The sequence below is a fragment of the Nomascus leucogenys genome, chromosome 7b (genome assembly GCF_006542625.1).
Source record: "Nomascus leucogenys isolate Asia chromosome 7b, Asia_NLE_v1, whole genome shotgun sequence".
Taxonomy (NCBI): Eukaryota; Metazoa; Chordata; class Mammalia; order Primates; family Hylobatidae; genus Nomascus; species Nomascus leucogenys.
The window spans coordinates 30,680,442-30,706,217 of record NC_044387.1 but is presented as its reverse complement, the minus strand read 5'-3'; the positions used below and the strand labels follow the sequence as shown (position 1 = coordinate 30,706,217).

The 25,776-nt window shown below is 34.5% G+C and overlaps 1 protein-coding gene across 3 annotated transcripts in view; it reads left to right on the top strand.

Moving 5' to 3' along the window:
- FAT4 (FAT atypical cadherin 4) overlaps positions 1-25,776 on the top strand; it is a 175,070-nt gene that overhangs the window by 123,614 nt on the left and 25,680 nt on the right. For 2 of the 3 annotated variants that reach the window (XM_012507642.2, XM_030815730.1), the window contains exons 8-10: positions 6,389-6,639; positions 8,553-12,902; positions 23,641-23,745. In XM_012507642.2, coding sequence (XP_012363096.2) covers positions 6,389-6,639; positions 8,553-12,902; positions 23,641-23,745 — 4,706 coding nt within the window. The remainder of the gene's footprint in view (positions 1-6,388; positions 6,640-8,552; positions 12,903-23,640; positions 23,746-25,776) is intronic. The other variant, XM_030815731.1, reaches the window with a different exon arrangement.

Below are 25,776 nucleotides of genomic sequence, written 5' to 3'. Positions count from 1 at the left end.
ATTTATATTTTACAGTTTGTGAGACAAACATTTACTAACCACCTACTATGTATCAAACAATATGTATAGAATCAGTTAATATCCATAAATGTCTCTGGCATAATTATTAGGACATAGAAGTCACTAAATTAATTTAAGGTTTTTTTTTTCTTTTTATTCTTCTCATATCATCTTTTTTACTCCTAATATATTCTTTCTTTTACAATATCTGGTACATAACAGTGGTTGTCACTTAAAGAAATGCATTGAATGAACGATTTTAATATTCTCTAGAATGCCTGCTTTTACTCATTCTATTTTTACTATAACATTCTTGAAAGCTTCACAACCTGTTTTCTCTGACCATGTATTCCTGAAAATCTTTAGTCTGATTTTTTTTCCTTCATTGCTTTACTAAAAAAAGACCCTGTCAGAAGACTACTGAAATTTTTCAAGTCCAGTGACTTTTCTAAGTCCTTATTCTCCTTTACTTTTTGCAATGTTCACACTACAGGCCAGGCTATCTTTTCTTTTTGGCATTTTTTCCTCCTCAATGTCTATATAAATATTATTTCCTATCATCCTGCATCTCTGATCACACAGTTTGTTTACTGTTTCTCTTTTCTCTCTCTAGAAAGTAATTTGAATACTTCTCACTGCATTATTTTCTCAGTACTTTCGTGTGTGTGTGTGTGTGTGTGAGAGAGAGAGAGAGAGAGAGGGAGAGAGAGAGAGAGAAAGAGAGAGAGATTTATTCCATTGCTGCAAGCATCAATTCTGTAAACAAAACCTCCAAATCTGTGCTATCAGCTCTGATTCCACTCCAAAACTTTGCACCCACATTTATAACTCGCTGATAGGCATATTACACTGGAGGTTGTGTTGGCATCATAAACACAATGTACCTAAAATTCCTTACTTTTCCTGTTTCTCATTTTGGTTTTCTGCTTTGTTTTAATAATATTGTCTTGGTTTGTGTTTTACCACACCTTGAGGCTAAGGGTCATCCCCTCTCTTATACTCAATCAGTAGACAAATTCTCATGTTTCTTCTTTTCTAATGCATCTGGCACCCATTCTTTTCAGTGCATCCCTTCTGCCAAGATCCTAGTTCAGTCCATAATTACATCATGCCTGTACTATTGTAATAAAAATTAACTCACTTCCACAACTCTAGTTTCTAATCCTTCCAATCTATGTAGTACACTGTCCTGTAAAATTATGAAGCCCTGACTATGCACCAAAAACTTTATTAAACTCTTAGGAGTTTGGAACCCTAGGGCCCATAAGAAGTACAATTTAATGGAAGAGATAATTTTGTAATTTCTTAAGTATAGTATTGTATAACAAGTATAGTTTAAGCACAGAATAGGTGGAAAGAATAGTATGGTCAATGATACTTCAATGATACTAAGTAGAAGTAGTTTATGGAGAAATAAAGGAATGAAAGATATTCTAGGCAAAGACAGTATCAGGGACTAAGGCAAAGAGCTATGCAAAAGCATGACATTACAGAAAGAATTTCCATATGGTTGGTATGGGTTAGGAATGGACTTTGTATACCATATAAAAAATTCAAAATTTCTTTCTGCATCTAAGGAGAGAAACAATGGAAATGTTTTAAGCAGCAAGCACAAAAACATGACTAGTTTATATTTCATAATTATGTCTCTCTCAGCATTATAGGAAATAATTTGTACAAAGCAAAGCTGGAGTCAGTGAATTAAAGGGCAATGGCAGAAGTGTGCATCAACATGAGCATCTCTTGGCTCTGCTTTAACAATTATACTTCCTTCCTAGAATCTTTCAATTCCAGTTTGCCTATGGTATAACCCCCAGTCTTCAAATTCTAGTCACCCCATAAATGGCCCCAGCTAATTCTGCAAAACTCTGCAACATATGGCCAAAAGTTCAGCATTACTGGATCATTTTCTGCTCATGGGACAAGGATCTGTGCCTTCCCAAGCCTTATAGGTTTGTTCAATTTATTCTATATCTTTGACCAGGGCTTGGCAAACTGCTACCTGCAGGCCAAATTGGGCCTAGTGCCTGTTTTTGTAAATAAAAGTGTTATTGGAACACAGCCATGCCCATTCATGTACCTATTGTCTATGGCTGCTCTTGCCATGTAATGGTAAGCTGAGTATTGCAACAGAGAATATATGACCTGTAAAGCTGGATATGTTTACAATCTGGCCCATTATATAAAAGGTTTGCTGACCACTAGCCTAGACCGTCTTTTTTTTCTGCCTTTTTGAACACTATTGAAAGATGGGTAGCCCCTTTACAACTTATGTTAAATTTACCCTTCTCTGAGGAGGCTTTATTTTAATCATTCCAGTCAAGGGTGTTCTGTCTTCTGAATACCTACAGTGACACCTCTTTACTGCTTCATAGCACTTTACTGTTTTGTAATTACCTTTTTTTTTTATATCTTTCTGTTATGAAGGATATAAACTTGAAACCAGGATTTTTTTTAACCTACTTAACCGTGTCTCTGTTTTGGATTTTTAGTCCCTTTATCCATTTAACTATCTAAATATAGGTTGAGCATCCCTCATCTGAAAGTCCAAAATCTAAAATGCACCAAAATGCTAAACTTTTTGAGCATCAACATGATGCCACAGGTGGAAAATTCCACACCTGATACCTTTGCTTTCTGATGTTTCAATGTTCACAAACCTTGTTTCAAGCAATTATCAAAATATTAGATAAAATTATCTTCTGGCTATGTATATGAGGCATATGAAACGTAAATGAATTTTGTGTTCAGACTTCAGATCCATCCCCTAGATCTCTCATTATGTATATGCAAATATTCTAAGATCCAGAGAAATCCAAAACACACCTGGTTCCAAGAATTTTGGATAATGGATACTCAACCTATATATAGATAGATTTGGATAGATTGTATGTAATATACTATTACGTTATACATATATATTATATAGGTCTTATTATGTTGGTAAACTTAGACTTTTGAAGGCTCACCATTTATCAGTTACAATGCCAAGTGCTCTTTATACAAAATATTTTTAGTACTCAAAACTATCAAATAAAAAGAGTAAAATGTGATCTCCACTTTACAGATAAAGAAAGAAGGCTTAAAAATGTTAAGAAATTTTTGTGAATTTAAATGCTATTAATGGGGTTTAAATTTATGTCCAAGTGAACTGTGTTCTAAAGTCCAGCCTCTTAACCGTTACTAAATGATCGTGTTCTCCCAGCAGACAGTATAATGCCTATAACCCTAGTAGATCTCAGGAAGAGGCCAAGAAGTTTTAAAAAATCAAATGGGGATATTTTAAGTTTACAAAAGCAATAGTTGATTTAGGGTTCAGATCGCAGTGGTCTCTGTTTATGCGAATGATTTGGAATAGTAATGTATTCTCAAATTAGAAAATAATTTAACATATTTATTGATTTTCATTGAACTAAATGTGAACAAATTCTATATTGACACAACTTGAGCAAGAGTCCATGTTGGCCTTAGCAATCGGTACATTTTCTGTCTTCACTACATTCCCTCAGTTGAGTTTTACTTTCCTTCTATGGTGGTATAATGGGAAAAGTGCATGTTGAAGTCATAAAGACAGAAATTCAAACTCTAGATCTGCTATTTATAGATTGTATGTTTCTTTGTGCAACTACTTTAGTCTCTGTTAGATTCAGATTCATTATCCCTAAACAGTCAAAGCTAAAACTAAACTGTAAGGATTGGTTTTGGATTTAAATAAGAGCATATATAAATTGCCCGGTAGTGTGCTTGATATGCACTAAGAAATCAGTACGTTCCTGGAAATATTTAAATAACAGCATAAATGTTTAACTGTTAAGATACCACAAGACACAATCTAATAAAGTTTTTAACTTTACAACAGTTAATGCAGGCCAGAGAAGCAAGAGAGGTCATCAGGAGGGATGAGAATAGAACAAAGCCTCAAGTAAGAGATGTGGCAAAAATCTAGACATATTATCTTAACTGTCAATCTAGGTACAGAGCTTATTGTGTTTCTTCTATTTTTAAAAAACTTAGAAGTATAAATCTGCATCCAACTGGTGTTATAGAATATCTCATATTTAAAATATACTTTTATATGCTTTAGAATCTAGTGAAGTCTAGAAAAAATTAATTAGATATTAATGACAATTTGCTCATTCATTTTAAAAAATACTAAATATATTACCTACTTTAAAATAGACAATCATATGGGCAATAACATGTGCAATAGCATAAAATAAAAAAAAATCAGAATTTATAACATGGGTTTCTTTGTCTGTTTTCTGCTGCTATAGCTACAGACTGGGTAATTTATAAAGAATAGAAGTTTATTTGGCTCACAGTTCTGGAGGCTGGGAAGTCTAAGGGCATGGGGCCTGCATTTGGTGAGTGCTTCCTGTGTGTTATTTCATGGCAGAAGGGCAGAAAGCATCACATGGTGAGCAATCATGTGAGACAGAGAGAGGAAATCAGGATGAACTCATTCTTTTATCAGAAGCTCACTCCCTCAATAACTAACTCCCACTTCCGTGATAATGGCATTAATCCACTCATAATGATGGAACCCTGATGGTCTAATCACCTCTTAAAGGCCCTACTTCTCAACATTGTTACAACGCCATTACAATGACTAATTTCAAGGAACATTTAAATCATAGCAAGTCTTTCTGAATGGATCATTTAGTGAAACTGGACTAAAGGCCACACCATTTGCCTATCAACACATTATGCTTAATAATACACCATGGTCTTGACATATACAAAACATCCAGATGAAAATTTACGTTTTTTATCAATCTCATTTTATTTTTATTTGTGAATATTTATAGGAATAAATATTTGATTGAACCTTGATCCTTGCCATTATAAAACTAAAAAAGTTTATGGCAGTATGGCTTACTTTTTCTTCCTATTAAATTATTTGATTATTTCTACATCCACTGACAGCAACAAGGTTCCAAAAATAAAACTACACAATTCTTAAATCTGGTTTTCTACACTTTGTAAAATGGTAAGGTATTTTGATTATTTTGTGAGTCCTCAATTTTAAAGTTTTAGGAATTCATGTATAAAACTTGATATTCATATTTTGATAAAGAGAATAGATATTATCTACTGTAAAGGGCAATAATTATACCTAATAGTCACTTCTGGCCCAATAACTGTAGTTAATGCTATTTTCACACGTGCCTGATTCTGTCGTGTGATTTGCCAAACGTATTAAAACTCTGAGTGATGCAAAGTACTTTATCAATACTGAAGCCATTTCTCAACCAAACTACTTCTCTATTCTTTCCCTGTTTTGCTATCATTTTATAAGACTTCTAATAGTTTTGAATATAAGGACTTCAACAGTTGATTATTTCACTAAAGCAGGATAAAAAGTGCTGAAATATTTGTTTTAAGCTGTTAGCATAATAGGAGAATGGACATACTACTGGCTGCAATATAGTTTTTTCCCCTGCAGTTTATATTAGATATATGCTGTTGCTATGTTTATATAGACACAAAGCAAACTGTAGAAACATGCAGCGAACTCCAACAAGGGTATCCCTTTGTTGGTATAAAAGAAGAAAACTTTTAAAGATACCTATTTCCATGCTATCTTTCAAGTTTAAAAATTATGGACCATAACCAATTTCTGAACCTTCAAGCTTAGCTACTTCTTTCCTGGCTGATCTCTGGGACCCCACCTTATACACAAAATCTGGAGTATATGCAGACAACTGTATTCTTCAGAAAGAAGAGAGAAGCTTTTCTCAGTGGAAACTCCTGCCCGTTAACCTATCTGGTTAGCATCAAAACATCCATGAAGATGTCATACCTCTCCTGACAAGAAAGCAACAAAACCATATGAGGAATGACAAAGACAGAATTAATCACTAGAAAGGTCTTTGTATAAATAATCAGTCCTTGAGTTGTTCTGAGAAGCAGATACATGTCAAATACAGGTTTTGTCTTAAAAGAATACAATTTTCAACTGATCTTCTCTGGTTTATTATGGTATACAACAGAAAAATAATTTTTAGTTTCATTTAAAAGATATTCATTTGTAATCCTGGCCACTAACCACAATATTAGAGCAAGTCCCTTGATTTATGCTTTTAGGCTCATTTATTTAAAGCCTTAGGGGTTTGTCTGGTGGCCTTGCACAACCTCAGAGTCATAAAAACCTTGTGAAGACTTCCTTGACATCACTGGACATCTCACGATAAAGACTGTCAATGTGATGTTCACAGAAAAATTGAAATATTTATTAGCTAGATCTAGTTGTATTCTTTCCAACATTGTTGTATGATCTTTCTTGTAATGTTTCCTTGCATTTCTACCTGAGTTTTTTAATTATAGTAAATAGAAGTTACGATATTAAAACTATTTGACTTGTCCCTATTTCTGCTTTCTGCTTTAGTTATAGGATCATCGGTGGAAACTCTCAGTTCACGATCAACCCATCGACAGGACAAATCATCACCAGCGCATTGTTAGATAGGGAAACAAAAGATAATTATACTTTGGTAGTGGTCTGCAGTGATGCGGGATCCCCAGAGCCTCTTTCCAGTTCCACCAGTGTGCTTGTCACTGTGACTGATGTCAATGACAATCCACCAAGATTTCAGCATCATCCATATGTCACTCACATCCCATCTCCTACTCTTCCAGGTAATCAACCAAATTCTGAGGCCACATGGATATAAGGAAACTATGTATCAGACATTTCTATAAAAATATTTATGATATTTTACATACATATTTCTGATATAGCCTAATTTTGCAAATCCTCTGAAATTCAGGTTGTTTTGTCTAGTGGAAATGAAGAAATGCTTGAAACTTGAAAATTAACCCTTTCTTGCTAGACTAATTGTGTATAATGTTTTATAATTGTTATGTATTATTATTTCTTAATATTACTTGAATATTATAAATAATTAACATATATATTACGTCGTTGTTAACGATGTTTATGGTCTGAGGTCTAATTTTGTGTAAGTTTGCTAAGAGGAGGGGCATTGTCTCTATTCTGCATGCCATACCCTATTACCTGATACGTGATCTGGGAGATAATAGGCATTCAAGTATGTTTGTAAGTGGAAAATGAATATTTTACTTCAGTTTTTCATAGATATGTTTTCAAAAAGTTTAATAAATGGATAATTCTTGTTAATATTTATTTTATTCCAGGTTTTACAAATGAAAATTATTCTGTTAGTAAGTTTATGGATCCATTTATGAATCATTTTCATATTGACAATGTGCATTTATCTTTCTGTATCTCTTTAAATTTAGTTTGACATTTGCTAAGAAAGGCATATTTTCTTAACTGCACAAATCTGCCATTTTTAATTTTTAGAATGAGTTTTCAAAGAGGAAAATATAGAAATATAGCTCATTATTTATTTAATCTTCCTTGCTTGGAAATATTTTTAATTAGAAGAAAAACAACAGATCAAGCGAACAGATCCTCCTTTCAGTGATCTTTCGTCTTCTATTAATCTGAGAATGATACCAACCTAAAATATAAGATTCATAAATGTATGTGCCAACTTTCTGTCAAAAGGAAATGTCAATATCAAAATGATAAATACCTGCTAAAGGTCTTCAGATGAAATGATGTTGGCAGGCGTGGTTCTAATTACATCCAATGTGTGGTGGTGCAAGATAAAATTTCCTATGTAAAATGAGGTATGCTTAAGCATCTTTTCCTCATTGGACTTATAATCACTGGCCTTTTTAAAATTAAAGATATTTTACTTTTGTTACCATTTCTTCTGTAGGGGTGAGAGTGCAGGTTTGGGAATGGTTTTTGAATGAGTAGATTGAAAATATGTCCTTTTGGCAGCTTTTCTGCATATTTTTACTACAATCTGTTTCATTGGCACTAAGTCTAAGCACTAACTTTTGGAGTCGAAATTGAGTCCATTATCCATCAATTCTTATTTCTTACTCCTTTACAATTATTTTAATTGGCTTATGTATATATCTGTGCATGTGCATACACACATATATACACATACACATATGCACTTTTTCTTCATCTGATAATAGTTCACATATAAAGGAATTTTGTCATAAAATAGTGGGGACAAGGAATCAATGGTAATGAACGTGATTTTTGTTGACAAGATTACATATAAAGTGATTGGAAGATATTTTAAGACATACTAGAGCAACGGTATCATTGCATTGGGTAGAGGCATAGCGCTTTGCAGAGCTCGCATATTATTTTTCTTGGAATGTTGTTTTATGTGCAGATTTTTCTCCTAGAAACTATGATTTTTGAACGATTAGCAAGTTCTTTTCCTTAGGCTTCTCTCAAAGGCATACTGAAAAGTATTAAATCCAACAGACTGTATAAATTTTAGTTAGAAAATGACAGGTTAGTCTCTGAAGACAATCATAAAGCAGATTTGACTTGTGAACTTCAGAGAAAATATAGGAGATACTGTTCTCCCCAGTAATCATGAGAAAATAAGGTCACATCAAGCAGCAATAGTGTGTCTTATATGCACTTATCTGCTACCAAATATTTTATTTAAATTCCACATGATTATAACTGCACGCCTTCTCTTTTATAGGTTCCTTTGTCTTTGCGGTTACAGTCACAGATGCTGATATTGGACCAAATTCTGAACTGCATTATTCTCTTTCGGGTAGAAATTCTGAAAAATTTCACATTGACCCACTGAGGGGAGCCATTATGGCCGCCGGACCACTAAACGGAGCTTCAGAAGTGACATTTTCTGTGCATGTAAAAGATGGTGGCTCATTTCCAAAGACAGATTCTACAACAGTGACTGTTAGATTCGTGAATAAGGCCGATTTCCCTAAAGTCAGAGCCAAAGAACAAACATTCATGTTTCCTGAAAACCAACCAGTCAGCTCTCTTGTCACCACCATCACAGGATCCTCTTTGAGAGGAGAACCTATGTCATATTATATTGCAAGTGGGAATCTTGGCAATACTTTCCAGATTGATCAGTTAACAGGGCAGGTGTCTATTAGTCAACCTCTGGATTTTGAAAAGATACAAAAATATGTTGTATGGATAGAGGCCAGAGACGGTGGTTTCCCTCCTTTCTCCTCTTATGAGAAACTTGATATAACAGTATTAGATGTCAATGATAATGCCCCAATTTTTAAGGAAGACCCATTTATATCTGAAATATTGGAAAACCTTTCCCCTCGAAAAATACTTACTGTTTCAGCAATGGACAAGGACAGTGGACCCAATGGACAGTTAGATTATGAAATTGTTAATGGCAACATGGAAAATAGTTTCAGTATCAATCACGCTACTGGTGAAATTAGAAGTGTTAGACCTTTGGACAGGGAAAAAGTATCTCATTATGTCCTAACCATAAAATCGTCAGACAAAGGGTCCCCGTCTCAGAGTACTTCAGTAAAAGTCATGATTAACATTTTAGATGAAAATGATAATGCCCCTAGGTTTTCTCAGATATTTAGTGCCCATGTTCCTGAAAATTCCCCCTTAGGATACACAGTTACCCGTGTCACAACTTCTGATGAAGACATTGGGATTAATGCAATTAGCAGATATTCTATAATGGACACAAGTCTTCCATTTACAATTAATCCCAGCACAGGGGATATTGTCATAAGCAGACCTTTAAATAGGGAAGATACAGACCGTTACAGAATTCGAGTTTCTGCACATGATTCTGGGTGGACTGTAAGTACAGATGTCACAATATTTGTGACAGACGTCAATGACAATGCTCCAAGATTTAGCAGACCTTCCTATTATTTAGATTGCCCTGAACTTACTGAGATTGGCTCCAAAGTAACTCAGGTATTTGCAGCAGATCCTGATGAGGGATCAAATGGACAAGTATTTTATTTCATAAAATCTCAATCAGAATATTTCAGGATTAATGCCACCACCGGAGAGATTTTCAATAAACAGATCTTGAAATACCAAAATGTCACTGGCTTCAGTAATGTGAATATCAACAGGCATAGTTTTATAGTGACATCTTCAGATCGAGGTAAACCTTCCTTAATTAGTGAGACAACAGTTACCATCAACATAGTGGACAGTAATGACAATGCACCTCAATTTCTTAAAAGTAAATATTTCACTCCAGTCACCAAAAATGTTAAGGTTGGTACGAAGTTAATCAAAGTTACAGCAATAGATGACAAAGATTTTGGACTGAATTCAGAAGTGGAGTATTTCATTTCTAATGATAACCATTTAGGAAAATTTAAGTTGGACAATGATACGGGGTGGATTTCAGTAGCATCGTCCCTGATTTCTGACTTGAACCAAAACTTTTTTATCACAGTCACTGCAAAGGATAAGGGAAACCCTCCACTTTCTTCCCAAGCAACTGTTCACATAACTGTCACTGAGGAAAACTACCATACGCCTGAATTCTCTCAAAGCCACATGAGTGCAACCATCCCTGAGAGCCATAGCGTTGGGTCCATTGTCAGAACTGTTTCTGCGAGAGATAGAGACGCAGCGATGAATGGCTTGATTAAGTACAGCATTTCTTCAGGAAATGAAGAAGGCATTTTTGCAATCAATTCTTCTACAGGTATATTAACACTAGCCAAAGCTCTTGATTATGAGCTATGCCAGAAACATGAAATGACGATTAGTGCTATAGATGGAGGATGGGTTGCAAGAACTGGTTACTGCAGTGTGACTGTAAATGTGATTGATGTGAATGATAATTCTCCAGTATTCCTCTCTGATGACTATTTCCCTACTGTTTTGGAAAATGCCCCAAGTGGAACAACAGTTATCCACCTAAATGCAACAGATGCTGACTCTGGAACAAATGCTGTGATTGCGTATACTGTACAGTCATCTGACAGTGACCTCTTTGTCATTGACCCTAACACAGGAGTCATAACCACTCAAGGCTTCTTGGATTTCGAAACCAAGCAGAGCTACCATCTTACTGTGAAAGCCTTCAATGTCCCCGATGAGGAAAGGTGCAGCTTTGCCACTGTTAATGTACAGTTAAAAGGGACAAATGAATATGTGCCCCGTTTTGTTTCCAAACTTTACTATTTTGAAATCTCAGAAGCAGCTCCTAAAGGTACTATTGTTGGAGAAGTGTTTGCGAGCGACCGTGATTTGGGCACTGATGGGGAGGTACACTATTTGATTTTTGGTAATAGTCGAAAGAAGGGTTTCCAGATCAATGAGAAGACTGGACAGATTTATGTTTCTGGAATTCTTGATCGAGAAAAAGAAGAAAGGGTGTCTTTGAAGGTATTGGCCAAGAACTTTGGCAGCATTAGAGGTGCAGATATAGATGAGGTCACTGTAAATGTCACCGTGCTTGATGCAAATGACCCACCCGTTTTTACTCTAAACATCTACAGTGTGCAGATCAGTGAAGGGGTCCCAATAGGAACTCATGTGACCTTTGTCAGTGCCTTTGACTCAGACTCCATCCCCAGCTGGAGCAGGTTTTCTTACTTCATCGGATCAGGGAATGAAAATGGTGCCTTTTCTATTAATCCACAGACAGGACAGATCACCGTTACTGCAGAATTAGATCGAGAAACCCTTCCCATCTATAATCTCTCAGTTTTGGCTGTTGATTCAGGGACCCCCTCAGCTACAGGTAGTGCCTCTTTATTAGTCACCTTGGAAGATATAAATGATAACGGGCCCATGCTGACTGTCAGTGAAGGAGAAGTCATGGAAAACAAACGGCCAGGCACTTTGGTGATGACCCTTCAGTCCACTGACCCTGATCTACCTCCAAATCAAGGTCCCTTTACTTATTACTTGCTGAGCACAGGTCCTGCCACCAGTTATTTCAGTCTGAGCACTGCTGGAGTTCTGAGCACAACCAGAGAGATTGACAGAGAGCAGATTGCAGACTTCTATCTGTCTGTGGTTACCAAGGATTCTGGTGTTCCTCAAATGTCTTCCACAGGAACTGTGCATATCACAGTTATAGACCAAAATGACAACCCTTCGCAGTCTCGGACGGTGGAGATATTTGTTAATTATTATGGCAACTTGTTTCCCGGTGGGATTTTAGGCTCTGTGAAGCCACAGGATCCAGATGTGTTAGACAGCTTCCACTGCTCCCTTACTTCAGGAGTTACCAGCCTCTTCAGTATTCCAGGGGGTACGTGTGATCTGAATTCCCAGCCAAGGTCCACAGATGGCACGTTTGATCTGACTGTCCTTAGCAATGATGGAGTTCACAGCACAGTCACGAGCAACATCCGAGTTTTCTTTGCTGGATTTTCCAATGCCACAGTGGATAACAGCATCTTACTTCGTCTCGGCGTACCAACAGTAAAGGACTTCTTGACCAACCACTACCTTCATTTTTTACGCATTGCCAGCTCACAGCTGACAGGCTTAGGGACTGCTGTGCAACTGTACAGTACATATGAAGAGAACAATAGAACGTTTCTTTTGGCAGCTGTGAAACGAAATCATAATCAGTATGTGAATCCCAGTGGCGTAGCCACCTTCTTTGAAAGCATCAAAGAGATCCTTCTCCGGCAGAGTGGAGTAAAGGTGGAATCTGTGGATCATGACTCCTGTGTGCATGGCCCATGTCAGAATGGAGGGAGCTGTCTAAGAAGATTGGCTGTGAGCTCCCTATTAAAAAGCCGTGAGAGTCTTCCAGTCATCGTCGTGGCAAATGAACCTCTGCAGCCTTTCTTATGCAAGTGTCTGCCAGGATATGCGGGTAGCTGGTGTGAAATAGATATAGATGAATGTCTTCCATCACCTTGCCACAATGGTGGAACCTGTCACAATTTAGTGGGAGGATTTTCCTGCAGCTGCCCAGATGGCTTCACTGGTAGGGCCTGTGAGAGAGATATCAACGAGTGCCTGCAGAGTCCTTGCAAGAATGCTGCCGTCTGCCAGAATTTTCCAGGAAGCTTCAACTGTGTTTGCAAAACTGGATACACAGGTATGACAATGTTTGTACTTTTCTCGCTAAGACTTTAGCCACGTCAAGTATATTGAAAGGAAATAATTTTATCATTTTCCAATGATTTTCATATAAATGAACATAATAGTAACAAATGTTTTTAAACATTTACTGTTGGTCAAATACTGTTCTAAGCACTTTTTATGTATTTACTTTGTTTACTTCTTACAAGAAAACTTATGAGGTAGGAATATTTTCCAGTTTCTATAGGCAAGGAAGTTGAAGTAGAGAGTAAGTAATTAGGTTTTCTCAGGTGATTCAATTACTTTGCTGTAATGTCACCGCTATTCAAGTCTACACAGTTAAATCCAGAACTTAAGCCCTTAATCTCGTAGCGTCTCTTACAAGAGCAAAAAAGAGAATAATATCTTCTTAAAAGAGTATTCTAGATATTAAAGGATAAAATATATACAAAACATAAGATTTGGACCATTTTATGTGTTAAATAATTGTTAACAATGATTGTTGTTGATTCTTTATCATCATCCTTTTTGTGACCTTTTAAAATCATAGTCGTCATTATTATTGAAATGTGATCCACATCGTGAGAAGAGCAAGAATCATATTTTCAGATTTAGATTAAAATGGTGTCTTACTGGGCCAGGCAAGGTGGCTCACGCCTGTAATCCCAGCACTTTGGAAGGCCAAGGCGGGCAGATCACGAGGTCCAGAGATCGAGACCATCCTGGGCAACATGTGAAACCCCATCTCTACTAAAAATACAAAAATTAACTGGGCATGGTGTTGTGTGCCTGTAGTCCCAGTTACTCAGGAGGCTGAGCAGAAGAATCACTTAAATTCGGGAGGCAGAGGTTGCAGTGGGCCGAGATCGCACCACTGCACTCCAGCCTGGCAACAGAGCAAGACTCTGTCTTAAAAAAAAAAAAAAAAAGTTGTGTTATTTCTAATGGTTGGGTAGAAAGCACAATAGGCTTATTTCTCAAGAAAGCTAGAACACAACTGAGCCACAGCTTATCTTGACAGACTAGAAAGCAGCATTAAACATAGCAGAAAAAATTTTGAACTGGTCTTTGGCACCCTAGTGGGATACGATGTCCATATATAGGTATACATGTCTGTATCATTATTATCTATCAACCTATCTATTAGTAGATCAGTGGTTGATGTTCCTTCAAATGTGAATAAATGTTATGTTATTGATAAGTTTGAGGAGAGCAAAATTCTATCTTATAACTTGCACACTATACGTTTGTAAAGCATGCATATTACATTGAGTTGCTCTGCAGTATTTATAAACATAATTTACAGGGCTAGTAGTATAGGTAGAATCGAGATAGATTGCTTTAGTTTTGTAGATGTATTACAGAATAATATTTTAAGCAAATGCATTTGTATGTTATATTTTTAAAAGTGTCCATTATGTGTATACTGATGGTTTTATATTTGGAGAATTGAATCACTTGAGGAAAATATAGAGCAAGTTTGAAAATGTTGAAACAGAACATGCAGTCTTTGCCTTCTAATGAAATAACTTTGAAATGTGAATGAAGAAAAAGTGGCAGAAAGCATGTGTAATAGAAAAAGTAATAGATTTCATAGAATCTGATTTAGCTATAGCCTTTGAGAAGTCACCTAACGTTAGCTGATTCTTCATTTCTCTGTCTGTAAAACGGGAATAATCATAATTACGTTTAGGGTTTTTGTAATGAGTAAATATAATGTTTGTAAAACACCTCGTACAGGCCAGGTACAGTGGCTCACGCCTGTAATCCCAGGACTTTGGGAAGCGGAGGTGGGTGGATCACCTGAGGTCAGGAGTTCAAGACCAGCCTAACATGGTGAAACCCATCTCTACTAAAAATACATGAATTAGCTGGGCATGGTGGCCGGTGCCTGTAATCTTAGCTTCTCAGGAGACTGAGGCAGGGGAATTGCTGGAACCCGGGAGATGGAGGTTGCAGTGAGCTGAGGTCGTGCCGTTGCACTCCAGCCCAGGCCGACAACAGCGAGACTCCATTTCTAAACAAACAAAACGCACCTGGTACACTGTGCAGTATTCAGTAACTGCAGTCTAATTAGTAGTAGTAATAATAGTATTAGTATAGTGGTAGTAATAGAGGAGTACCACAGAATTTTTAAAAAGACATAAAACCTGTGTAGCAGAAGTTAACTGTGAGTCTTATGAGAGTTATATCCTAAGATCATGAATAATAGAGCTATATACGTGCGAGGTCAGGATTTCTAGAACCCTTCCCTCACTCTTTCTTACCTATCCCCAAAATTACTTTATCGTCTGGGAATTCAACAATAAGAGTTTTTATGTTCTACATTAGTGTAATGCATTTATTCACACTTAGGTTTAGCGTGAGTTTACATTTAGTCCTAGAATGAAGAAAGTGCAAATTTATTAGGTATTGATAAGAAACATGGAAAGTACTACTGGTGTGAACAAAGGCACCATTTGCTGATTTTAGCATAAATGATGAGTACGTTACTTCTGTCTGGCTTGTTTATTTCTTTGTTTCATTTCATTTAAATATACATTGCATACTTTTCTAAACGTGATACCTGAAACTCTTAAAAATGCGTTTCTTTACATCATAAAATATTAATAACATTTATCAAGTAGTTATGTAAAGCACTTTTTAAAGCTCCTTGCATTATAGACATTATTACATTTAGTTCGTACAACTCCGTAAGATGGATATTATGATGATTATTCCAATTTTGAAGACCAAAAAATTAAGTCTTCGAGTCATTAAAAGAGACTAGACAACTTGCCTCCAGCCATGGCACAGAAAGTGTTCTAACTAGTTTTTTACTAGAAATTTGGCTCTGGAGCCTCTGCTCTTTCTATACATGTCACACTCATCACACTTTGATTTGCACTTGCTATAGAATGTTATGGTGAGTTCTATGGTGATATTATTTAAGAATGTTTTGTCCATTATTCTGTTAATACTTAATCCTCACAGAAAGCCTATAAGACAGTGTATTGTCTGAGACTGATCAGAAATTGGAATTACTCTCAGACTTTGAGGCAGGAAAATATTTGCTACAAGGAAACAGCTTACAAAACCTTCAATCTGGCTAAGAATACAGGTCAGGAACATTCACCAATGGGCGCAGCAATAAAGACATGGCAGGCATTGCAAGACACCGCTGCTGATCCTCTTGCCCACCCGCAGTGCTGCGCCAAGTGATCTGAGGAGAATGGTTCCTGCATTGCTTTTACCATTCAGATATCATCACAGTCTTTTTTGCTGGAAGAATATAAACCTGAATGCCACTGGAATGGAGTCTGGAAAAGGTAGTTTTCAGACTTCCAGCCCTTGCAATATGGAAAGGTAGGAACGATGCTGAATGTCAGCAGATGATATGTGGCTTAGGAAGATGTTATTATTCTTCCTGTTTTTCACTGTAGGAAATTGAGCCTACAGTCTGGTGACTCCAGGGCCAGAGCTGCCAAAGTTTATATCATAACTCTTTCTAGGGAAGGTTGTTTGAAGTTATACATTAACGTTACTTACTTCTCAGAGTTCACGTCAGTCTCCATTTGCATAGTAGGAGATAATCCAACTGATTGGGAATGATATAAACAAACATAAAATTGAATGATAAAGATGAATCTTACATTTTTTAAATCAAGTTTCAAATTCTGTATGAAAAAACCATCCAGTAAAACTGGCAGATAATTAACGTCTGACAGTTTTATTTCCTTTTTGTATTTTGTAGGAAACAATATGAAAAAAACATAGTGAGTGGCAAATGTTAATCCATGCTTTAAATTAGAAATGTTTTGCTTAAATTTCTATAGTTTGTTAATTTTTTTTGTAGAGGTACTCTCTGAAGGATCGTTCTGAGTTATTCTTTTTACCTAGTCTCTGCCAGATAGCCTGACTCAGGAAGACAGAGCTAATATACCAAAACGTCTTAACATCTAACCTAGTCAGAGCTAATAAACATAAGACAACATTTACACATAACTGTATGTGTGCCTCATAGAACGATTTTTTAAAAAAATAGCTAGATTTTACTTCAGTTAATTAAATTCTAGTGCCTTAGTAAAGCTTCACTTCTTCAAGGTCTGTATATAATTTTTGGCCATCAGAATTATTTTAAATTACTGTATTTTTTCATACTCTACTTTTGTGGACTTTCACCTGCATTTTATCAATAAGTTTCAAAGTCTGTGGAGTTACAAACTGGAGCTGCACAGTTTTCTGAACTTTCTGCTTAAAATGATCCTCAGCCACTACCCATACCCAGTTTCTCTCATACACCCACACAGACACACACACACACACACACACACCCCACTGCGTATTTTATGTGGATTTAGAAATTGTGTTAAGGATTAGAAGAGTAAGTGGCTTATGAGTTGATGCAAACTAAGAGACTTTATCCCCAGAATCCCCTAGAGTGTGATTAAATGTTAGCTGAGTGGAGATTTTATGTAGAGAACAACTTATAAGGATGCAAGTATGAAAATGAAAATCATGGAACAAAAAATATGAAGGGATATAGTTATTATCATACTGTCACCAGTTTATTTCTGAAATATTCTTAAAGTTTATTTTCAAGTCTGTAACCATGCACATCAGTATAAAACAACTATATTTTTTAATGAATGAGTGATTTAGAGGGAATGAATTTGTTTGTATAACATGTATTTCTTATTTCTTTTCCTTAGTTACTGGAAAAAGAACCAAAAGAAAATTGAAAAAAAGTAACATATTCAGTTATAATCACTTCATATGTTTCATTATTAAGAAAATTTTCTTATAATTTTTATATGAATATCACCATATGGAGCTTTGATTAACTGTAACATAAATTATTAGAAAAGATGGATAAAGTTTATTATAGTATAGGCCATGTGAAAAATTAATTTCTAAATTTTCACAAAATGTAATGTTACCAAAAATTACATCAGTTGTCATTATGCCTCAGTGAATAAAAACCATTATTCCTGCCTCAGAAGTCTAGGGGTTCCTAGAGGAAAACTTTAGCCTAATAACCACACATGTAGTATTTATTTTCCTGTACAAATGAAAATGTCTTGCACTTAATAGAACACTAATGAGAAGGCACAGTAATAGTAACCACATCAACATTTGTCTCCTGCTTCCAGGTTTTTGCTGTTTGCATCACATTCCTTGCATTAAATCCTTCATGGGAATGGATGGTGTTATAAAATGCAGCATTTTGATAGAGCTTATTTATAAATCTGTCTATCTTATAACATAATTAGTTCATAGTCTCCTTAACCTTTTCCATTCACTTTCACACATCTGGATGCATTTTAGGTGTAGTATTTGGAATAATACCAGGGGTTTGTTACCTGATGGAGAAGTTTTCCTGTGTTCTCAATTAAGTTCCGATATTTCAGGAAAGATGAGGTTTGTTCATTCATCACTTTTATATCATTTGACAGTATAAACAGTAAAATTTTTTGAGCCATACCAAGTATACAGAATATGCATAGTAATTTTACTATATATACAGAATATGCATAGTAATTTTGCTGAGAAACTTGCCAAACATTTGCTTTCATAAAGTTGGAAAGAGTAACTAAGAGTGATTCTTTTAAAATTACTACAGTCATATATTAGTGTTGTTGATGATCATGTGACCAGAAAACCATATAATATAAAAAGAATATATGAAATTAAACTTTCTTTGAGATAAAGAAGAGTGGCTCATGTAAGAGAGAACAAAGAGTGCAATTATTTTTATTTAATTTGATTCCTGAAAGCAGAATTAGGCAGTTTACATTAGGTAATACACTAACTTATAAAAGCATTAATAACTTATGTTTCTAAGAAGTAGCTTAAATGCTTATTTCTGTAGAAAATAAGCATATATTCATAAGCTTATGAATATTATGTGTGTAATCATATGTAATAATTTGTAGTCTCACTGAGGTTGTATTTGTGCTTGTTTTACAAGACAAAGGTAAAAACTTTTTTTGGTTGTTGCTTTTCTTACTGGCAGCCCTTGTTAAAACATTGTATTTTTGCTTTCGTTTCAATGTAAAAAAGCCATGAGGCTATTGAACAGGCTACTTAGACTATCTTCATAGCTCCTTAACAATAATGGGAAACATTTGCATACTGTGCAAAAGACAGCTACTTTTTGCTAAAATAATTTGGAAAATGTATAAGATAAATGCCTAGAATGAATAGCATATATTTATTATAGAATTTCTTTATTAATAACATAATCAATTTAGACCTAAAATGGATTTTTAGAGTTGCATGTATTCTCCCATCTCATCTGTGTAGAAATACAGGAGATTTAAAAATAATATTTATGGTAGCCTAATATGTATATATAATCTAAGATATTAAATTGAAGGCTACATGTATCATAGGGTATGAAAAATTATCGTATCTTCATGGGGTGGTCTAATTTAACAGTTGAGAATAAATTTAGCTCTATTTCACATAATCCAACATTAAAATGTGCTATTGGACAAGTGAAACTTGAATATACATTCTTGTTGAAAAGACTATAGGTGATTACAATAGATTCAGTTTATGTTCAACACGTCATCACATCTTCTGCCCCCAAACATGAAAATAGACACAAAATTTCTCCTGTAAGTTTAGGAAAGTCTGTGGATACCATGGATTCCTATCGTGCATTTATTTTCACCTTAAGCTATTCCCACTTTCCGTGTGCTAAGAATTTACACTTCTTCAAGCACATCTCCTTCTAGTTATGATAAATAGTGTATGGCAACACAATTAATTGATGGATGTCAAAGCAACGAGATCAATTTATTCTTCTAAACAGCTGCTATGGCAGTAAACATATCTTAATAGAAGGAGGCCTCTTGAGTTCAAGAGGCATAAATACCTGTCTTTGTGCAAGTCCTATCAGCATACTTCCAAGCCTGAAGGCGTTTGGCAAGTATTGTTAATTGACTTGCAGCATTAATTAAGTTAATGATCCAAGATTTTGTTTCACAGTGCTTCAACACATCAGATTATTGTACCAAGAGCATGTTAGAGTAATTCAAACTACTGCATTCTCTGATACTCATTATGCTATTAACGCTACAATTTAAGTAGATAGACTTGCACAAAACAATTCAGAATTTTGTTAATTTCTAATTGGGTAAAAAAGCATAAACTTTCCAAACCTGAGAGATATGCATTTAGAAGCTTTCTTTTGATTCTAAGTAAAGTCATGGCATCCTTCGCTCACACAAAAGACATAGGTGTTTTAAATAATAATTTAAATTTAAATATGTTTTCCTACTATGTCTTTGAATTCAAGTATCTAGTATGGCAACCTCTGAGTTCATGAATTGTAAAAAATTTTTACTCTTTAAATGGAGAACCCAAACTAAATTTTTAAATAGTAAATAATTTACATACTCTACCACCAAAAAATAAGACTATTTTTTCCAAACTCAACAACAAATTCCTTTATTTAACCCCTAACAAAGCCATTTTATTCATTTTTTTAACTTATATTTTAGGTTCTGGGTACATGTGAAAGTTTGGTACATGGGTAAACTCATGTCACAGGGTTCGTTGTACAGATTATTTCATCAACTAGGAATTAAGCCCAATACCAAATAGTTATCTTTCTGCTCCTCTCCCTTCTCCCACCCTCCACCCTCAAGTAGACCCCATTGTCGGTTGTTTCCTTCTCTGTGTCCATGTGTTCTCATCATTTAGCTCCCACTTATAAGTGAGAACAGGTGGTATTTGGTTTTCTGTTCCTATGTTAGTTTGTTGAGGATAATAGCCTCCAGCTCCATCCATGTTCCCACAAAAGACATAATCTTGTTCTTTTTTATGACTGCATAGTATTCCATGATGTGTATGTACCACATTTTCTTTATCCAATCTGTCATTTATCAGCATTTAGGTTAATTCCATGTCTTTGCTATTGTGAATAGTGCTGCATTGCACATTCATTTGTATGTGTCTGTATGGTAAAATGATTTATATTTCTCTGGGTATATACCCAGTAATGGGATTGCTGGGTCAAATAGTAGTTCTGCTTTTAGCTCTTGAGGAATAGCCATTATTAATTGTTTGTAATTATCCACTAAGACAAAGTAAAAAGGAAACAACATTATTTTTAAACTGAAATAATGAATGCAAGGTTGAATTTGTTTTTTCTTAACAATTTCTATTTCTATTTGTGTATACTTGAAGAATCAGATTCTATTGAGAATTTAAGTTTTATAGGAAATTCGTTCTCAAAACTAGTATTTTATTGGTTTGTAACATCTTCTGCCACTTTGTAATCACTGTATGTTTTAATAAATGAATAAGTCTTATTTATGTTAGGATATATTTCCACTCCTCACTCTGGAGTAACTGCAATAGCCTGTATTTTATATTTAAATTAAACTCAGATGTCTATGTTAAAATATTTTATACACGGTTAAATAAGATAATTGATTCATATAAATTATACACAAAAAGAACAACACATAAATTTCATTGGTTGCTATTTAAATCAAGATTTATAAAGGTAGTATTTGTAAATGAAATTCAAAAAAGATATAGTAGCTTTATAGGAACAATGACTTGGGATTTATACTCATATATTTTTCTCAGAGAGCACATATGTCCAGTTATTTGAGTAAGTATACATGGCAGTACCCTCTATATTTGTTACTTCTTATTTGTTCCTCATTTCCAGTCTTTAAGAAGTGAAGGTGGCAATTTTGTAACCCACTAACATGTTTTCATGATAACAAGGCTATATTGAACACACTTATAAATACATATATAAGTCTGTGTATTTTATACATGTTACTTTTAACACAACTCTAAAATAATTTTTTGGATAAAGAAAGGAATGAAAGAAAGTAAAACTGTACCTAGTCAAAAAGCACAAGTGAAAATTATGTATGCTTTTACAGTGAAAACCAAATGGAAAGAGTAGAATATTACTTTCTTGATGACAGCTAATCAAAAGTAATGGCCAGTAGATCTTATGTATTTGCAACTGGGAAATACTGTGCTATAAGAAAAAAAAAAATCTACATCACTAAAATGGCCTGTCACATAATCAGTTGAAAAACAAAATAGGAAAGAGTTCTATGAAACCACAACTCTCTGGTGAGAAATCAAGCACCATTTGAAGTTTTCCTGCCTATTTCTCAAATTTAGTACACCGCTACAATACTTAAAACCTGATTTCTGTGCCCATAAATTTGTAACTTGTTTATTTTCATGCCCTTGGCTTAACAATAGAAAGGTATTCTGAAATTGTTACCTCAATGTTTTGCCTTATAAGGAGGTTCCAAATTTATTTATAAGGGAAAAAATGTTGTGTTTATGATTCTATGATGTACAGAAATGGGCTTAGTTAGCATCATGAGATCTGACTCACACTTATAATTTCAGACCAGAATAAGTGTGGCTCCGTAATCAAGCCACAAAAACAGAACCAAGTTAAACAAAAGTTTGACTGTGTTTTAAGCAGAGTTAGTGTGATGAAATGAAGTATCTATGCTCAGCAGTAGGTCTTGTTGTGCATATACAATGCGTATCATTTCCTGAGCTATCTAATAAATGCATTAGTGAAATCGGGCTGGGAACTAGAAAGTAGCTTCCAGAAACAAATGCTATATAGTATTTATAATCCTACTGTCAATGAAAAGAAATTAACTAAGAATTCTGTAACATCTCACTGCATTATGAAATTTGAAAATTAGATCCTAACGAATATATCAAATAATTACAATACTTTAAAGTTATAGAACAGTGGTATTAGAACATGTTCAAGTTTAGGTAAAAATAAGTAAAAACAACAAAAACAAGTGGGACTTATATCCCAAGTTTTATACACCACGTGATCAATTGCCATAGTTTTCTGAAACCTGGATATGGGAGCAGAAGCCCTAAATTGGTCTGTGTCATAGTTTTACAGTTTCATAGACAATATATTAGCCTCCAAGAGGCTTTTCTTCTTCACTTTTGAAATGTAAATATTTCCTTTGTATGGATTAATACTCCTACTGAAATGGAAACACAGTCTGAAGACACTTGTTTGCTTTCTTCACTGCCATATCCCCCTCCATTATCATGTCTGGCCCATAATAAGCACTCAGTCAATATTAGTTGATTCAATTTAACAAGATCATGTATGAGAAAAGTCTTTATAAACTGAAAAATATGCTGTTTAGGTATTATCGCTTCAGACAAAAGATAAAGTATACATAATCTGTAGTCAAGAATAAATTTTCATAAGCATTTGAAAATATGATGGGTTTTCTTATTTCTTATTCTGCTTTACAACAGATATGTGTAATTTAAGTGATATTTCTTAGTAGTAAAAAGAGTGTAGTTTGATAAATAAGATAAATTATTATCTTTGAAATACCTAAGTCAAGAAAATCTCTGCAGTGAAAAGAATACTGTAAGCTTCAACTTTCTATCTATAAAATATAAAAGAAGGGACATTGACAAAGAAAATAAATTCAAGGAAAGCATTTAAATATGTTTATCATGTCATTTCTCTGCAAACAGTATTTTCTTCCAAGATGATTATGTAAATTATTTCCTAAATATTATAATGCACATTTTACAATAGGACAACTAAACAAGATTTTAAATTCTCAGATATTATTCTAATTTCCTTATGTCAAGTAAAATGTTTTTATATTTCTTTTCTCCGTGATATGCCTTAGGAAAGATTTTTACGTGTGGTAATGCTGTAACGGTGTTAATATATTCATGTATGAGATTTTAAAAAAACTGAATTTGATATATTTTAGGGAAAATGTGTGAATCTTCAGTCAATTACTGTGAATGCAACCCCTGCTTTAATGGTGGTTCCTGCCAAAGTGGTGTGGATTCTTATTATTGTCATTGTCCATTTGGTGAGTAAAACTTATTTGTTGATATGAAATATAAGTTTATTTTTGCACACAGTTTAGCAATTTTATTTTATTATGAGTATGACAGACCAAAAAACTATTGTTTTACATGGAAGGTTTTATTAAAATAAAATCTTAAATGTTTAACATTTGTAAAAGTTATGGAAATCCCATTGAATACATTGCATTGATCATTACTAGAAAAAGAGTCAACTCAAGATAATTGAATTAATATTGTTTCTGTAGGACATTTCCCCCCAAAGATTTATGGATATCTTCTTTTTAGCTGAGAAGTTATGAAATAAAAAAATTCTGTAAGCACTCTTTCACACCACTCTCTATTTCAAATCTTTAAGAGTAGTCAAAGTAAGGTTTTTTGTTTGTTTCATGTTTGTGAATTTTGCTTTGTTTTTTATTTTTGTTTTTTACGTTAGTTTTTAATTTTATTTTTTACATTAATTGAGCCACTTTTATTAGAAGGACTTAGTAACTATACATGAAGTTTTCATAATAGGCTTTTTGTAGCTGATACTACCTGACTAATAAAATTTCAGACTAATCTGTCTTTTGGGTAAGAAAAATTGTTAAAAAGAACTTTTTTGTGTACATACATATTTATTCACCCTAGTGGAATGAACTAAAATATTCCTTCCAGGTCTTATCCAACTGTTACCCATTACTGTGCCAGCCAAAAACCATGAGATTCAGAGGAAGCATTTGTATTAGCTTGGCTTGTTTCATAAGTTTGTGATTATTCCATTTTTTTAAAGGCTGCTTTACCCCACAACATAGAATCCATCTCCAAATGACTCTCTTTTCTTTTTATTTCCCCCTTTGTATATTTATTTATTTTTTTTTTATTATACTTTAAGTTCTAGGGTACTTGTGCACAACGTGCAGATTTGTTACATATGTATACATGTGCCATGTTGGTTTGCTGCACCCATCAACTCATCATTTACATTAGGTATATCTCCTAATGCTATCCCTCTCCCCTCCCCCCACCCCACAACAGGCCCCGGGGTGTGATGTTCCCCTTCCTGTGTCCAAGTGTTCTCATTGTTCAATTCCCACCTATGAGTGAGAACATGTGGTGTTTGGTTTTTTGTCCTTGTGATAGTTTGCTGAGAATGATGGTTTCCAGCTTCATCCATGTCTCTTTTCTTAAGCAAGAAAGAGCAAGGATATTTTTCTAGTCTTCCTTTGGGCATATAACTGTGCTATATGGACCTGAAAAGTAAAGCTCAACCTATTGTAGATAATAGAATTTAAAAGACATATGCAGTTCCTAATAACCTGTATAATTTACTAGGTATTTTTAATTTCCAAACAACTTCATGACTATCTGTTTTTATTAAGCACATCAATAGAATGATAAAGACAAACAAAATAGAAAAATATCTAATTTTGAGGAATGTATTTTACCAATGGTTTTGAGGCCCAGAAATTGAGTGATTTGCCCAAAGTCAAAAATGAAGTTGAAACAAAACTACCCCAAGACAATGTAGCAACTAGAACACAAATTTTTATTTTCAGTCCAATATGACATCACAGAACCCCTTTTTATACAATTTCTTTGAAATTCTAACAATTTCCGTGAAGTAATAAAAGGTATATCAAGGTCAAAATAACCACAACTTGAGATCTCCAAAAACTTTTTCTTTCTTTCAATGGTGTCTCATCATTTTAAATGGTACTGCTTTCTACAGATAACCACAGTCAAGTTTCATGGTTTAACTTAACATTTTGAGATAAAAGATAAAGGGATTAGAGTGTAAACTAGAAATGATTTTCAAGTGACTGAACAGAAATGTTCATATTTTTAGGGATTCCTTTACATTACAGTTGCAAATTTGAGGATTTAAGAAAATTGAAACACAATAAAAACAAGTGCTGCTGCAGTGTAGTGGTACAACTGTCATTGCCTAGTAAGTGGAACTATTTGAGGGGCCAAGTGTACCTTCTTGTCACTCTGCTAGACATCGCCAGGGGAAGAGGAATAGCACAATGTAAATTAAAATAGACACAAATCAC